Source organism: Gadus morhua, chromosome 17 (assembly GCF_902167405.1).
Source record: "Gadus morhua chromosome 17, gadMor3.0, whole genome shotgun sequence".
Taxonomy (NCBI): domain Eukaryota; kingdom Metazoa; phylum Chordata; class Actinopteri; order Gadiformes; family Gadidae; genus Gadus; species Gadus morhua.
The window spans coordinates 7,830,728-7,845,050 of NC_044064.1; the positions used below are offsets into that span (position 1 = coordinate 7,830,728).

Sequence of the window (14,323 nt, forward strand, 5' to 3'; positions counted from 1 at the left end):
GTGGCTGTAGGTACACGCCCCCTCCCCGTGACAGTGGGAACGAATCAAAATAAATAAATAAAAACAACACGGAAGTTAGGCACAACTCTAGTCAACACAAGAAAGGCCGAGACGGAAAAACGGTAAGCTTTCCACGTCGTCCTCACAAAAAAACATTGGTCGTTTACCGTTTGACGTTCAATATAAAATTGTATTCCGTGACATCGTGAACGTCGACTCTTGAGGCCGAAACTTTTCACGGAAATGTCACGTCTCGTAAACGCGTTTTTTTTTTTTTAAAGATAAGGAAGTTGGTGTTAGCATTGTCCTGCTAGCCGTGTTGTTGAGGCTCTCCGGAGATCAGGGGAAACGGCTTCCGCTCCACCGCCTGCCGTTCACACTCCCGACACCTTCGGACAAATAGAAAGTGACTCCAGTGATCGTTTTAATCAACGCTTTGTCAAAATCGATCCCAATCAATGGGGAAAGTAGACTTTATCGTCAATCGCTGAAGGTTTTATCTCGGAGACGCGGGGCTGTCTTGCGTCATTGGTATGGACGGGGATTACGGGGCAGGAACCAGTATAGTGTAAACATTGTGTTCTAGACCATAATAACCCTCCATCGACTTGACATCGATGGATTCTGAGAGATCGCTCTCACTATTTTCACAGTGCTCTTCTGATAATCAGCTAACATGCTAATACTTTGAGGTTGGCTGTCAACCAGTTCTTTGCACTTCTGTTAAGCTGTATCGCCTTTCCTCTGCTCGCCTCACAGGAGAAGTCGTCTTCGGGAACCAGGCCTGCTAAGGATGGAAGATTGAAGTTGGAAGAGAGAATGAATCCGTTTTAATTTATGTATTTATTGTTCATGTTCACTGACATTTTAACGGCTTATCTTCTACTACAATGAGTGTCTCATACAACCTATGTAACCTCATAGTGCTCTGCCTCATAGGTTTGTGAAATATGTCCTCTCTTTCGCTCTCTCTCTTCACATACATTTTGTCAGTTAAATTACATGAGTTGTTAATTTGTCATTTGTTCTGCTTATTAATTGACAGCAGGCAGCAATTTCAAACCCGCATCCTCTTCTGGTAAGGAGACCATTCACGCGTGTGTGTGCGCGCGCATTATGAAAACAAATAAACATAGACGAATTGTGTTTTATCCGATTAACCTTCTTCCCTGTTACTATTTCTCTTACTATACCTCTCAGCTCGATGTGGTCATGCCCCACAAATACTGGACGGTAAGCAGGGGGATATCACAAGCTCGTCCTACCATAACTGGTCCTACCGCTTCGGGTCCATCTATGACTGCTGGATTATCCAAGGGAACGAGGATGAGCCCATCATTCTCAGGTATGGAGGCGTTTCGGGGTGGTAACCTCTTTTTCACATTGGTTTCTCTTACCTTGCTTGTGATTCTTGAGTTAACTAAACTATAGATTTTGTATTTTATTTGTCATGTTATCTTCAACCTTATCCTTATTCAAGGGTCCTTCTCCTGGGTCTACATTGGCTTACCCACAGTAAATGGGACCTGTTTGAGTCAAGTGTTTGTATATACTCCTCAGGGATGGTCAATTCTGATATCTATTGCAATTGAACTTTGTGTACCTCCTCTGGCAAAAGGCATACCTTTAGACTCTAGATCGCTCCTTCTTTGAAAGTAGGCCTGCTCTTTTACCTGGCAACTTGTCAAGCTTAGTGACTCATCTGATTTGAATGCCCCGCCTCCAGTTCGCCCTACTTTCGTTTTCTTTGCGTTTCTGTTCTCTGGAATTTTAGCTAAACATAGACTTGGGCGGTAGCACGGTATGCCAGCCTATTAAGAAGTACCGAAGGTATGATAAGGTGAAATGGGTTTGCCAACGTTTGGTGGCTGCCACGGGTAGGCGGAGTTCACTGCGTTCCTCAAGTTTTATAATAACAACCAAATTGCCAGATCATGAAAACTGTAAGGGACATTTATAGCAGCTTAGCACTGCTGTGGTGATGGATAAAAAAAAAATCATCACACATCCCGAATGGTCCTTTTTTCTAGTTGGGAAGTTACAGAGGTGCACAGTCCAAATGACTGTGAACCTCTGCCTGGAGACGTGATCATGACGTTGAGCGTTCTCACTCAAATGTAGACCAATCTCACAAAGAATTGTCCACATCAGCCCGTTTAAAAAAATAGTGTGTGTGTGTGTGTGTGTGTGTGTGTGTGTGTGTGTGTGTGTGTGTGTGTGTGTGTGTGTGTGTGTGTGTGTGTGTGTGTGTGTGTGTGTGTGTGTGTGTGTGTGTGTGTGTGTGTGTGCCGTCTCTCCCCTCCCACACACAGCTTCTCCCAGTTCTCGACGCGCTGCAAGAAGGAATGGGTGTCCCTGAATTCGTCGTTGCCGGGCCGTGAGCCGGTGGTCCTCTGCGGCCCCACGTTGCCCGACCCCATCGAGTTCCCCGGGGGTAACGTCACGGTGATGCACCACTTCCTGCCCCACCTGTTTCCTGTGTCGTCCTTCCTGCTGAGCTACAGCAGAGGTGCGGTCACGTGATGCATGTTGTTGTTGTTGTTGTTGTGGTTTACATTTCCTGCAAGTCAATTTGAGTTCACGTATACTGGAGATTTAAGACAAGTTTATGTGTACGCGTGGGACAACAGGTGTACATTTTCAATTTTTTTATTATGTAGTTGATGTAGTGTTTTTTTGAATATTAGATTGTATAGCGCTGGAGTTGGTTAAGTTGTTTAGTAGCACTTGAACATGGAAAATTGGTTTTGGTCCTTTCAGCTTGAAGTGGCTGGAGGTAAGATTTAAGGGCTTTCATCTGAGTGCAATTTGTCAGAAATGCCGAGGAATTCACCAGCTATTAGTGAGAGAAATGCTCTGTTGGAATATATGCCCCGGGCTCATTTCTTTTCCCTGATTGGTTTCGGGGAATCCATCTTGCCCTGTCCCTGACGGGTCACGTGACAATGCAACACCTCTCAATGGTGAGGAAACGGATGGAGAGGAGATGCATGGGTTATTTTTTTCTCTGCGGGTCGTTAATCCTCAAAATCGTACTCACTTCTGCTCTTTTTTTCTGCTGTGTAACTACTCTATAATCTTGACTACAGCGCTTTTTTCTTTTTTTTTCGGGGTATTTTATCAGTAATTATGTCTCGCCCTCCAGACAGCGTCGAGTGCCCGCCGGCCTCCTTTGAGTGCGCCAGCGGCCGCTGCCTCCCCCTGTCCTGGCGCTGCAACGGCCGGGTGGAGTGTCTGGGGGAGGGGCTCGGCGCCGACGAGCGGGGCTGTGACGGGGAGGAGGAGGAGGAGGACGACGACGACGCCAAGCCCCTGCAGGGAGGAGGAGGAGGAGGAGGAGGAGCCGAGAGGAACGCCACCTCCACGCGGCGCCAGCCCCAGACGACGGTGGGCCTCGACGAGGAGGACCTGTGGTCCCAGCTGATGGAGAAGGACGGCTACAGCCGGGATGACTACCAGCCCTGGGCGGAGCCGAGGCCCGCCCCCCCGCCCTCCAGCAGGCAGCCCAACGCCACCCGGCCCCCCCCCTCGGCGGCGGAGGACTGGCCCTGCGGGGGGGTCCTGCAGACCTTCTACGGGACCTTTGCCCCGCCTTTCAACCGCGGGGCCTCGATGGTGTGCGTCTGGACCGTGGACCCCCAGGACCCTCGGCCCTTGAAGCTGGACCTCCAGCAGCTGGAGCTGGGCCCCAGGGACAGGCTAGCCATCTACAACCGCCAGGAGGGCTCCGGAGAGGTCATCAAAATCGTACGTGTGTGTGTGTGTTTGTCATAGGGATTAATAATTAATATCTTCAAAATGTTCCCCACCATCAAAGTCTGCTGCTGCTGTCCCACCGTACTCCTAGACCCTTGTTAAGCCAAGCCCCCCCCCCCCCCCCCCCCCCCCCCTCTCACCTGTACAGGTGACCAGCAGCTCCAACTACAAGTCTGTGCAGGTGGAGTCGCGGACGGGCCTGCTGTCGCTCTCCTACCACGCCGCGGCCGGCTCCCCGGGCCGCGGCTTCAACGCCACCTTCCGCGTGGGCGGCTACTGCCCGCCGTGGGAGCAGCGCTGCGGGGGCTCGGCGGGGGGGTGCTTCACCCGCGAGCAGCGCTGCGACGGCCGCTGGGACTGCCCCGAGACGGGGCGCGACGAGGCGGGCTGCCGGGGCTGCGGCCGCGAGCAGTTTGCGTGCGGGGGCGGAGCCGGGCAGCGGACGGCGGTGCCGGCGTCGGTGGCGGGTCGCATGATGGGGCGTCCCGTGTGCTACCCGGCCGTGGAGAGGTGCAACTACCAGCTGTACTGCGCCGACGGCAGCGACGAGAGGGACTGCACCGTGTGCCAGCCCGGGACCTTCCACTGCGACAGCGACCGGTACGCACCGGTTCAGCGCTATTTTTTATATGTATATAGATATAGATATAGATATAGAGAGAGAGAGAGGCAGACATTTGAATAAGTAACGCAATTTACAAATAATGTGTTACTTATTATATGGACTCATCATTATTTATTAGCACACACGCACACCTATACACACACTCTTGTGAAACGCAAATGCTGAAATGGCAGAGCATAACAGCACAAAGTTTACACACACAAATAGTTTGTTTGTACATTCATAGATGGAACTATCTTTACCTCACGGGAAGATCCAGTACTGGGCAGCTGCTGAGTATTAAAGCTGGGGTAGGCAGTTAGGAGAAACCGGCCAGAGTACGCTACATTCTGAAACATTCAACCCCTGCAGTCCTGTGTCCCAGGCCAGGTAGAGCGCAGACCATTAAGGTTTATCCCTGATCGCAGTGACCCGGGTTCTGCTTGAGGTCCGCATGTCCTCTCCTCGCTCTCCATACCTTCCTGTCCGTCTCACTCTGTAATAAAGCATAAAAAATGTAAATGCAAAAAAAAAAATAAACATGGGACTAGCTTGCTAGCGTCAGCCTTAGGTCGGCCTAGCCTTGAGGAGCGCCCGGTCCCACACGTGTGCGCGTGCGCGTGCGTGTGAGATGCGTTCCCTAGCATATTCCCACCGAGTGACTCCCCCTCCTGGCCCCAGGTGTGTGTTTGAGAGCTGGCGCTGCGACGGCCAGGTGGACTGCAAGGACGGCACGGACGAGCTCAACTGCACCGTAGTCCTGCCCCGCAAGGTCATCACCGCGGCGACCGTGGGCAGCCTGGTGTGCGGCCTGCTGCTGGTCATCGCCATGGCGTGCACCTGCAAGCTCTACTCCCTCAGGACCCGCGAGTACAGGTAGGCCCCCCCCTCGACCCCCCCCCCCTCCCTCCCCCGCAGCTCAAAATGTCCTCTTATTTTTTATCAACAGTAAGAATGATGTGAGCTTAGTTTGGGAAAATTCAACGATGACTGAAAATGATCTTTAGACGAGGCTCGTGTTAAAAGCCCCGTTCTGAGTCACACCTCGACCACGCACGGGGGTGGCTGTGTTCTGACAGGCTTGAATACTTTATTTTATTTTTATGTCTGATTCTGAAGGCTTCGCGGTGCTCTCTGTATTTCTGATTTGATAAAAAAAAATCAGAAAAAATCAGTTTCGCATTCTTTTTTTTGGTTGCTACTCCAGTTTTGATTGGATTCTTTGATCGTTCTCAGCCCCATTTGTAATCGGCTTTTGATAAAAGTGTTTGTATGCCTAAAAGTTGGATGCTCACTGGCCCTGGGGGCTGACGCAGGACAGGGAGAGAGACGGTACACACATGGTCGTGACGGCTGAGGGAGAAGGTCCACCTGCTCTGTTGTGTGGAGCAGTGTCAGAAGTGGTGCTGCAGCAGCCGCTCTCAGAGAGAGTACATTTCGCGTGGGTGCTGCTCAGCGAGCTCACCTCCCTCGCGCTCCGTGCGCTTGTTGCTAAGCTACAGACCCGGTTTATCCTAAAGTCCATCTCTGCTACAGAGAGCGACTTCCACAATCCTCCATCACGTGTGCGAGGGTGACGTTACACGGTGGAACCGTTTGCATTACGATGAGCGGTAGAACAGGTTCTCTAAAATGTCCATGTTTCTTTTAGGCGCTGTTCAAATTTTAATTCCGCCCTGGAAAACGATCCATGTTTTCAACAGCCATGCGTCACCTTCCATTTATTTTATTTTATTTTTATTTGAAACAGCTGAGCAAAGCTTATGGCCCTCGGGATTGAGCCATGAGCTTTGCTGAGCTGTGTCCTTGTTTCAGGCTAGTTATCAATTGTACTTTAATTGCTTTTTTATGGCCGATACTTTTGGCTGTAAGGGAACGCATTGTAACTTGCACAGAAACTGACTGGTCATCGCTCGTTAACCATGACCAATGACTCGTCACTTGAGGCTGTGAAATTATAATGTAGTAAAAGAAGATGCGTGTGTCTTGATATAACAGCATATTCTCGGTATTCTGTTTCTCCTTCACAAAGTGTTGCACTGAACATGTGATTGGCCACTAATCCCCTGCTCCCTGTTTGGGGTCTGGTTCGCTGCAGCATGTTCGCTCCAATCAGCCGCCAGGAGGCGGAGCTCATCCAGCAGCAGGCCCCGCCCTCCTACGGTCAGCTGATCGCCCAGGGCGTCATCCCGCCAGTGGAGGACTTCCCTACAGAGAACCCCAATGAGGTGAGAGACGGGTTACGGGTCACTTTTACAAATAAACAACAGGGGAAGGTAACGAGTAACAAGTTGGAAGCCTTTCCAATCCTTTACTTCAGGGCTCCACCCCGGGACAGATGCTTCACTAAAGTGTACACTTCTGTGATGAATCCTATACGCAATACACACGATAAGTACTGTGTGTGTTTTCCTGGAAGGGGAACCAGCAATCTAGACACTTAAGTTCGATGCTCTGCGGGAATGAGTAATCATTCTTCTCGTAAGAACCAAAGTTTGGCGTTCCTTGGGACACTAGGACACCAGTGTGGACACCAGTGTGGTTGAGGGAATGTACAGTGGCTCTGAGGGCTCAAGGCACTGCAACTCAAGAAAACGAATGCAAATAGACCCAACACAAGCTCATTTAAGGGAACCATCTGCAAATAACCCAAACGACAAAGGAAGTGTTTCAAGAAAGCCCTTAATAGGAGTGAACCAGACTGCACACTGTTTCACTGTCTGTGACTCATGATGTTATTGAGGTCGTCTTTCCATCAGTGGGGTGGGGGGTTGAGCTACGTTGGGGCTTTTGGTTTGTTTCAACATCGATGTCTTGACTCGGATGTTATGCATCACTTTTCAGTGTCCCCGGGAAAGATTTCTGTTAGTTTGGTGTAATGGGGCACGTTTTATGGAATATGGTGTCTGCATTCTGTTGTGTTGCGCGTTTTTTTTTAAATGCTGCGTATGTGTTGTCAAATTAATGACATTCTTAATTAGCCTTAATGAGATATTGCGTCTACGACAGATGAGACTCTTGTGTGCAAAAAAGCTCACAATAGTTAGAAAATTTACCTATACCTTTTAATGTCTTCGTACATCAGTCTCCTCCAGTTGAGTGAGCCTAGTATACAGTTTCACCCACCCTTCACAGATAACACCATTTAACAGAAGGGGTGGCTAGATAACACAACCTGAATTATTAAAACATGGAATTTCATCACACTATTTGCATTGCTGTTTTAAGATTCGGTGTGTTGTGATATCTGGGACACTGTAGATAACTGTCCCTTATTCGTGCTATGTTGTCGAGACATGACGACCACTCATTCAGTGGAAGTTATGAGATAAGCCGTCAATATGAAAATGGCCAATATGCCTCAAAGCTGGGTCTCACAGCTCCACTGCTTTTATTAGCTGGTGAAGACACCCAGGGTGGGGACGTGGAGGGAGGGGGTGGGGATTACCTGTTTTACACAAAGCCTGCGTTGTCTGGGATAAGCCCCCAGCAACGACTGCTCCTGCTGTCTGTGGATCAGTGGTGAAACACTGGCTGGAAGCGTTGGTTCTTTCTTCCTGTCCTCTTTTGCTCATTCTTGGCGGGTTCAATGTATCGGTTATAACCAACCCCTAAAGTTTTTTTGTTTTCAAAAAAGGTTTTAATCGGTCCTATATGTTCTATTGAGCAATTATTAAAAGCACATCGACGCAAGATAATCCTGTGTGTTTTAAACGCTGCGGCGAGGAATGGGTAGAGGATCAGTCCAGCGTGTGTTGACATCACCCTGGTCTCCTTCTGACGTCCCTCCTCTTCTTCCTCCTCCTCCCCCCCCCCCCTCCAGGCCACCTCCCTCTCCCTGCGGGGGATCCTCCAGCTGCTGCGGCAGGACACGGCCGCCTCCCCCCGCCGCCGCCGCCGCCCGCGCTTCGTCCGCCGCGCCGTCCGTCGCCTGAGGAGGTGGGGCTTCCTCCCGCGCACCCCCTCCAGGCCCGCCCACGCCGCCGGCTCCGCCTCCTCCGGTCAGCCGGGCCAGGCGGACGGCTCCTCCTCCTCCGCCGCCGGGGCCCCTCCCCCGGCGTCGACCACCGGCGTCTCCCTGGCGGTGGAGGCCGTCAACCAGCCCGTGCCGCACAAGCTGGGCCTGTTGGCGCAGGCCACGCCCACTTCCCCTGCCCAGGCCGACTCCCCGATGTTCTCCGCCCCGTCCCCGCCGCCCCCTCCCTACGCCCCCCCGGCGCCCGACGCGGAGGCCCCCCGCACGCCCCCCCACGGCGGCCAAGGCCCCGCCCCCGCCCCCGCGCCCAGCAGCCCCTCCCTGGCCTCCATCTTCCAGTCGCTGGGCCAGAGGATCTCGCTGTTCAGGCCCTCCCCGTCCTTCTCCTCGTCCTTCTCCTCGTCCAACTCCATGCCTCTGTCGGCGTCGCCCTCCTTCTCCACCACCTCCTGCTCCTCCTCCTCCACCTCGGACGACGAGGTGCTGCTGATCCCGCTGGCGGAGGACGCCGTCTCCGAGGACGACGTGCCCATGCTGACGTGAACCGGCGCCCCCTCCTGGTCACCTTGTTTTTATTTTTAACTTTATAATCACGCTCACCTGACAAGCCACAAGCCAATCAAAACCCAGCCATTCCCTTCCCCCCACCGACCCCGCCCAACCCCGGGGTCTTCTACCACAGTAACGCCGGGACACCGGCCGCCCCGTTGAGTCTATCTCTGTCTTCGTGTTTTTGGTTTCGAACTCAAGCGCAGGATGCGGTGGCCACCATGGGCAGGTCTAGTGCCTTTTTTAAAAAAAAAAGTTTTTATTTTTAAAATGGCTTTGTGCTAGATTCAGCGACACATGACTTCTTGTATCCGGGGACTAAGTCAACCTTTTTTTTTTGTTTTAATCTCTAAAGTATTTGTGTGGGATAGAGTTTGCCTGGCTGACGTGTGAGAGGGAGCCTGTGTGTCTTGAGTTCTGCTTCGAATGAGCGCTTAACCACGCCGGGCTGTCTTTTTGTTTTTTATTTTGAAGAAGGTTGAATTTTTTTTTTTGCACAGAATAATAACGGACCCTATTTGCTTGCTGTGGCTACTGTCAAAATAAATATTAGTAGTCGTCATTTTAGAAGACGCCATACATGGGTCTTTGTATGACTAGTGAGGAAATGCATATTTACAAACGCACGTGCAGTTTTGTGTTTGGGGAGGATATCTGTAGTCGTGGAGTATGTTCATAGAATCGCTCCTGCTTATTTCCGCATCACCTTGTATCATGCTTCTGGTCAGAAATCAAACAAAATCAATATTCCTTAATTAAGTGCCTTTACCACAAACCTTTCCCCGGCAGCAATCTGAGGGGACAACCGAAACAACGGGGCACGACAAACAATCTGTGCGCCCACAGAAACAGGAGCACAATAGACGTCGTACCCGCCACCACTCCACACAGCGCAAGGCCACGCCGGAAAAGAAATCAACGCATGTCTATATCGCTATGGCTACTAGCAATAAAATGTTCCTGTTTTCTAGGTTCTGGCGGGCTGTTTCGCGTGCACCATTGCGCACCGCGGTTCCGGTAGGAACCCTGCAATCAAGAGCTTTTCTGTCAGAATGTATGCATGTGGTTTTGGTCAGAGCTAGACTAGAAGTGTCAAAGGACTTCAGGAAGGTCTGGACAAAACGGCCGCCCGGTGACACCGAAGGTGTGGGAAGAGTGAACGAGCCGCTACTTGAATTGTCGACCCAGAAGAAGAGACGATCGCTTCCCGTCATGTTTTGGATTCTACAATGACGACGAGTGAACCAACTTGTAATGTGCCATTTGTTCCTGGAATCCATTTTAATTGTTTTCACCCCTCGTTTAAATTTTTGGGCGAGTCGTCAGTTCTTAAAATGTTGCTTTAATGAATGTATCGGCCTCTGAGAGACGTACTATTTGGACTGTTGTTTAAACTTGTAATATTGTAGGCCTAAGCCAGGACGTGATGTTTATGAATCACTAGGGTCAAATTCACTGTACATAAGTAAAATGTGGCTCAGATTAAAAATATTTTGCACTTTTACTTGTTGTCCCATCCCTTTTGTTGTGTTTTAAGATTATATATTTGAGGTGCCTTGACTGCACAGGTGAGAGGGCAGGCATGAGTGAGAAGGGAGTGAACATTTTGTAGTCCATCGTTATCTTTGGGAGTGAAATTGATTGTAATGTAACATTTTTAAAATGGTACCAAGCAGGCCTGCATATCCAAAATATGGATATGCAGACATTTTTAGATGAAGTCTTTTATCAAAATACTCAAAGTAAAGAGGGATTGTCCCTGACCAAGACGCCTGTTCCCTACGAACTGGATAAAAGCGTATGCTAAATATAAATGTTAATCTGGAGGCTGAGAATGATCACACACTAAGAAAAATAATTTTGGCACATAAAGACTAAAGATATACACTCATCTTCATCTGCTTATCTGGGGTCGGGTCGCGGGGGGAGCAGCTCAAGCAGGGGGCCCCAGACTTCCCTTTCCCGGGCCACATTGACCAGCTCTGATGGGGGGGATCCCGAGGCGTTCCCAAGCCAAATATACACTAAAGATCAAATTAACATTAGAGAGCCCACCGGAAACATATTTGGTCCAATGTGGCCATTATGCTGCAAGTACTATTCCAACTACAGGAAGCGGGACCTATAAGTGGGTTGCAACAGTGGTACATCAGGTGGGTCGTGTTTTGGCCACAAACAATGCTATTTACATTTTCATTGGACGATTAGTATGATTTGTATTACAGAGGCATGGTAGAAGAACAGAGGAATACTGTATTGCTGAACAATATACAAAGTGATGGATCATTTGTGAAGGGTTGGATATTGAATTAAAGGTAGAAAAGGAAAGAGAGGAGGACGCTCCCTCAAAAGGGTAGAGTAGAAAAAGGTTCACCTGTGACCAAATCATTCAGGGACAGCTGTGCATCATCACCTCGTTAAGCACTGATAGGTCAGCTGGGGGCTGGCAACATTTAAAAACCCTCCACATAGATTTGGTCTGCAGTGGAGTCGTCCCATTGTAATTATGACAGCAATCCTCTTTACATGGTAAGCAAGTGGTCATTTTTTCGCGTGTTATTTCAAAATTTCTTAGGGGAGTTCTTTGCTTCAATATTGGCTGTCTCTTATCTGTTTTAGGGTCTTCCTCCAAGCTATCCTGCTTTGGGATATCGAATGTAGCCCTATTAAAAAAGGTATGTAGTTTAAAGTGGACTTGTTTTACTTAACAAAAGGGATTACGCTTAATGGTTTAATTGAGTGCTGGTGGCTGCTTCTGTAGGGTTTGCCCCACAATATAAAGGCGGGTATTCTCAAGATCCGTGGGGTGCCCAACCCAAAGAGCAGCTGTACCCCAGCCATGAAACCTCTGGCTCCATGTCTGGACCCGGTGCACAGGGTTTGTCCTCGGGGGCGCTGCCTTCTCCTCCCCCTACAGGATTCAACGGAGGCTATTCTTCCCCAAAGGGCTCATCTCAAGGTAACTTCAGCTTTCATCAAAACCTTCTCCATGGATGGTGGTATTTTAAAAATAAGCATTTTAAAACCTCACTCACTCCGTGGGGATTGACGTATCACTTGCACTGAAATAGGTTAAAATGCGGTCTGTTCTCTGCTTGTTTGCTACTGAAAGGCTCCTGGGCAATTCCTCCACGCACGTTCTCTGGTGGGTCAAGAGCCGCTTCTGACGGTCACGCTGGCCCCAAGGGACAAATGGCCGGCCCCAGCAGTGCGCCCCCACCTGGACCAGAGTTCATCCCAGGAGAGCTGCTCAACATCGAGAGCACAATGGAGGACGGACACTATGAGTCTGAGACCCAGGAACGCGGTGTACCCCCACCGCCATCGTATGAAGCTGCTGTAGGTCAGGCTGAGGCCTTCCCCAGCCCTGCAGCCCTTATGCCCCAGGCTTCATTAGGGTATTTCTACCCTTACGATGCGATGTTCATCACTGGCCAGTATCCTCCGGGAACCTACACCCAGTCTAGCAGTAGTGTTGAGCGTGGCAGAGATGACTGGCAGGAAAACCGTTACATCCGATATGACTACCCTGCCAAGAACCAGGAACAGCAGATGCAGAGTTACTCACAATACTCGGATCAGAGCTACCAGCCGGCTGAGCCAGAAGGACCTGGAAAAGGCCAGGATGTGGAGCAGCAGTTCCAGGCCTATGAAGGTCAATGGGTAGGCTGAGACCACCAGATGTGGAGCCTGGCTGGGACAATGGGATTCCATGTAGGGTTCAAGAACTTCTTTCTCCGTAGATGCAATGTCTTTCTGGTGGTGGAAACTTCATGCATTTGATTTGATGGTCAATAAAGTTACAAATTCTACATCAGAAGGCCCCTTTTTTTCATATATTTGTGCTGCGAACTACAAGCTTATGCCTCGCTATATGCACATTTTATGCGTCTGAAATAATAATTTTGGCTGGGGGCTTCGAATTATAATATTGGTGGCTAATATTGGAGTCGTCTTCCCTATAAAATGCCTCCATTGGTGATTCTGTCTACCTGGGACTTGCAGCGTGAAATGTCTGAACTAGCATTAAAGAGGCTGCAGTAGCGGTTGGTGTAAATTGGCGTGGCGACTATCTGGTGTGTGTGTGGGTAAAGAGGGCTGATTTGACTTCGGAGACCTTTTGTGGTTGTGAAACGCTCAATTGCAACATAAAACTAATCATTTTAACGGGCACAGTTTTCTTTTGAAAAGGCATTTGTTCTTTGACTCTGAGAAAATGCAATATCAAAATATTGTCAGACGTTAACTGCCGCTAGGCAACTTATTTGCAACTCGCGAATGCCGGGGCTGGCACTGTACTTGCGGGAGCAAGACGTTGACACTAATCTTCAAATAAAATTCACATCACTAATTTATTTTTCTTTCATTAAAAAAAATTAATCTGTCCAGTTTTGGTGCATGGTCCTCTAAAGAAAAGGACCAGATTAAAACATGGAGCCCATTCATTCCTATAAAAACTGCTCCGTGGCGCACGGCATCATCCACGTGCCCTGCACCATTGAGCAGTTTTCATAGGAATGAATGGGCGCCATGTTTTATTCCGCTGTCCTTTCTTTATACCTCTGAAGAATATGTCCAGATTTGAGGCTCCTGGTTCCATCTGTCAAATGTCTATGGGAAATATAGGGTATTTGAGAGACAAAGTAAATGCTGCTCACGTTTTGAACTACACTTTTCCCATCTAGATTCCACTTGGGTTTTGGATTGTCGGTGCCGTTAAAGTAGCATTTACAATCGTTTACTACTTTAAATAAAGCACTTGATGGTATACAGAGTGTTCATTTTAAATAGGGATACATATTTTGACAAAGTAATAGGGTCCCCCTATTACTTTGGCTAGGAAAGAGGAAACATCTCAATAGTTATTGTTAATGATCTGAAGTATGTGTAAAATAAAGGCACCACCGTCGCGGGGCGGTGATGCCTCGGCAGCGGGCAGCGGTGCTCCGGCGGGAGACAATCGCGGGCAACAATCCCTTTCTCCGCCATGTCACGGTTCAGTCTACTTCAGATTGATGTGGAAGTGGAAGAACCAGAGACGTCGGAGAACCCGACGCAGTCGTTTGAGATTCTTAATATCGCCTGGAGGTGAACACAGCTTTTGGCCGTGATAATATATAATACATGATATAGATATCTATGTATAATATGATATTTTTTTAGATAGAGCTCCAGGACTCCCGCCGGAGCACCCGGAGTATTCTAGAATATTTACAGAACACGGCCAAAAGCTGTGTGCTCCTCACCATTGCGATACATCCACTGTAAACACGAGCGCATGGAACAGCGATGGCCGCAAGCTGCTCAGGGCCACACCCCCACCCTCCACATTGACCCGCCTCTAAAAAACGGCACGTTTGTGGAAAGCTCATTATGGGTCTGGCTCGTAGTGGCTGTAATTCTGCACCAAGGCTGAATTTCTTGAACGTCTTCAAGTA

At 49.3% G+C, this 14,323-nt stretch overlaps 2 protein-coding genes across 4 annotated transcripts; both read left to right on the plus strand.

Moving 5' to 3' along the window:
* The first annotated feature begins 16 nt into the window (after positions 1-16).
* Positions 17-10,389, plus strand: lrp10 (low density lipoprotein receptor-related protein 10). 3 transcript variants are annotated; one of them, XM_030337482.1, is made up of 10 exons: positions 17-122; positions 760-939; positions 1,046-1,078; positions 1,201-1,345; positions 2,313-2,509; positions 3,146-3,747; positions 3,905-4,356; positions 5,042-5,236; positions 6,459-6,588; positions 8,184-10,389. In XM_030337482.1, the coding sequence occupies exons 2-10, from the start codon at positions 891-893 to the stop codon at positions 8,877-8,879; spliced, it is 2,499 nt and encodes an 832-aa protein (XP_030193342.1). In that variant the 5' UTR covers positions 17-122; positions 760-890; the 3' UTR covers positions 8,880-10,389. The 3 variants fall into 3 exon arrangements, with proteins under 3 accessions (XP_030193342.1, XP_030193345.1, XP_030193343.1); XM_030337485.1 differs by having other exon boundaries at positions 1,049-1,078; positions 8,184-8,879; XM_030337483.1 differs by lacking the exon at positions 17-122 and adding an exon at positions 180-531 and having other exon boundaries at positions 8,184-8,879.
* Positions 10,390-11,358: 969 nt separating this feature from the next.
* Positions 11,359-12,705, plus strand: LOC115529710 (glutenin, high molecular weight subunit PW212). Its single transcript, XM_030338683.1, has 4 exons — positions 11,359-11,414; positions 11,505-11,560; positions 11,647-11,844; positions 11,998-12,705. Exons 1-4 carry the CDS (start codon positions 11,392-11,394, stop codon positions 12,555-12,557), a joined length of 837 nt encoding a protein of 278 aa, XP_030194543.1. The 5' UTR covers positions 11,359-11,391; the 3' UTR covers positions 12,558-12,705.
* The last annotated feature ends 1,618 nt before the right edge of the window (positions 12,706-14,323 follow it).

Bases quoted from the DNA above. Each gene is read 5' to 3' on its own strand.
- lrp10 (XM_030337482.1), top strand. From the start codon at position 891: ATGAGTGTCTCATACAACCTATGTAACCTCATAGTGCTCTGCCTCATA. The intron at 3,748-3,904 runs GTACGTGTGTGT...TCACCTGTACAG, and splicing joins CCGGAGAGGTCATCAAAATC to GTGACCAGCAGCTCCAACTA. The intron at 5,237-6,458 runs GTAGGCCCCCCC...GGTTCGCTGCAG, and splicing joins CTCAGGACCCGCGAGTACAG to CATGTTCGCTCCAATCAGCC.
- LOC115529710 (XM_030338683.1), top strand. From the start codon at position 11,392: ATGACAGCAATCCTCTTTACATG. The intron at 11,561-11,646 runs GTATGTAGTTTA...CTGCTTCTGTAG, and splicing joins ATGTAGCCCTATTAAAAAAG to GGTTTGCCCCACAATATAAA. The intron at 11,845-11,997 runs GTAACTTCAGCT...TGCTACTGAAAG, and splicing joins CCCAAAGGGCTCATCTCAAG to GCTCCTGGGCAATTCCTCCA.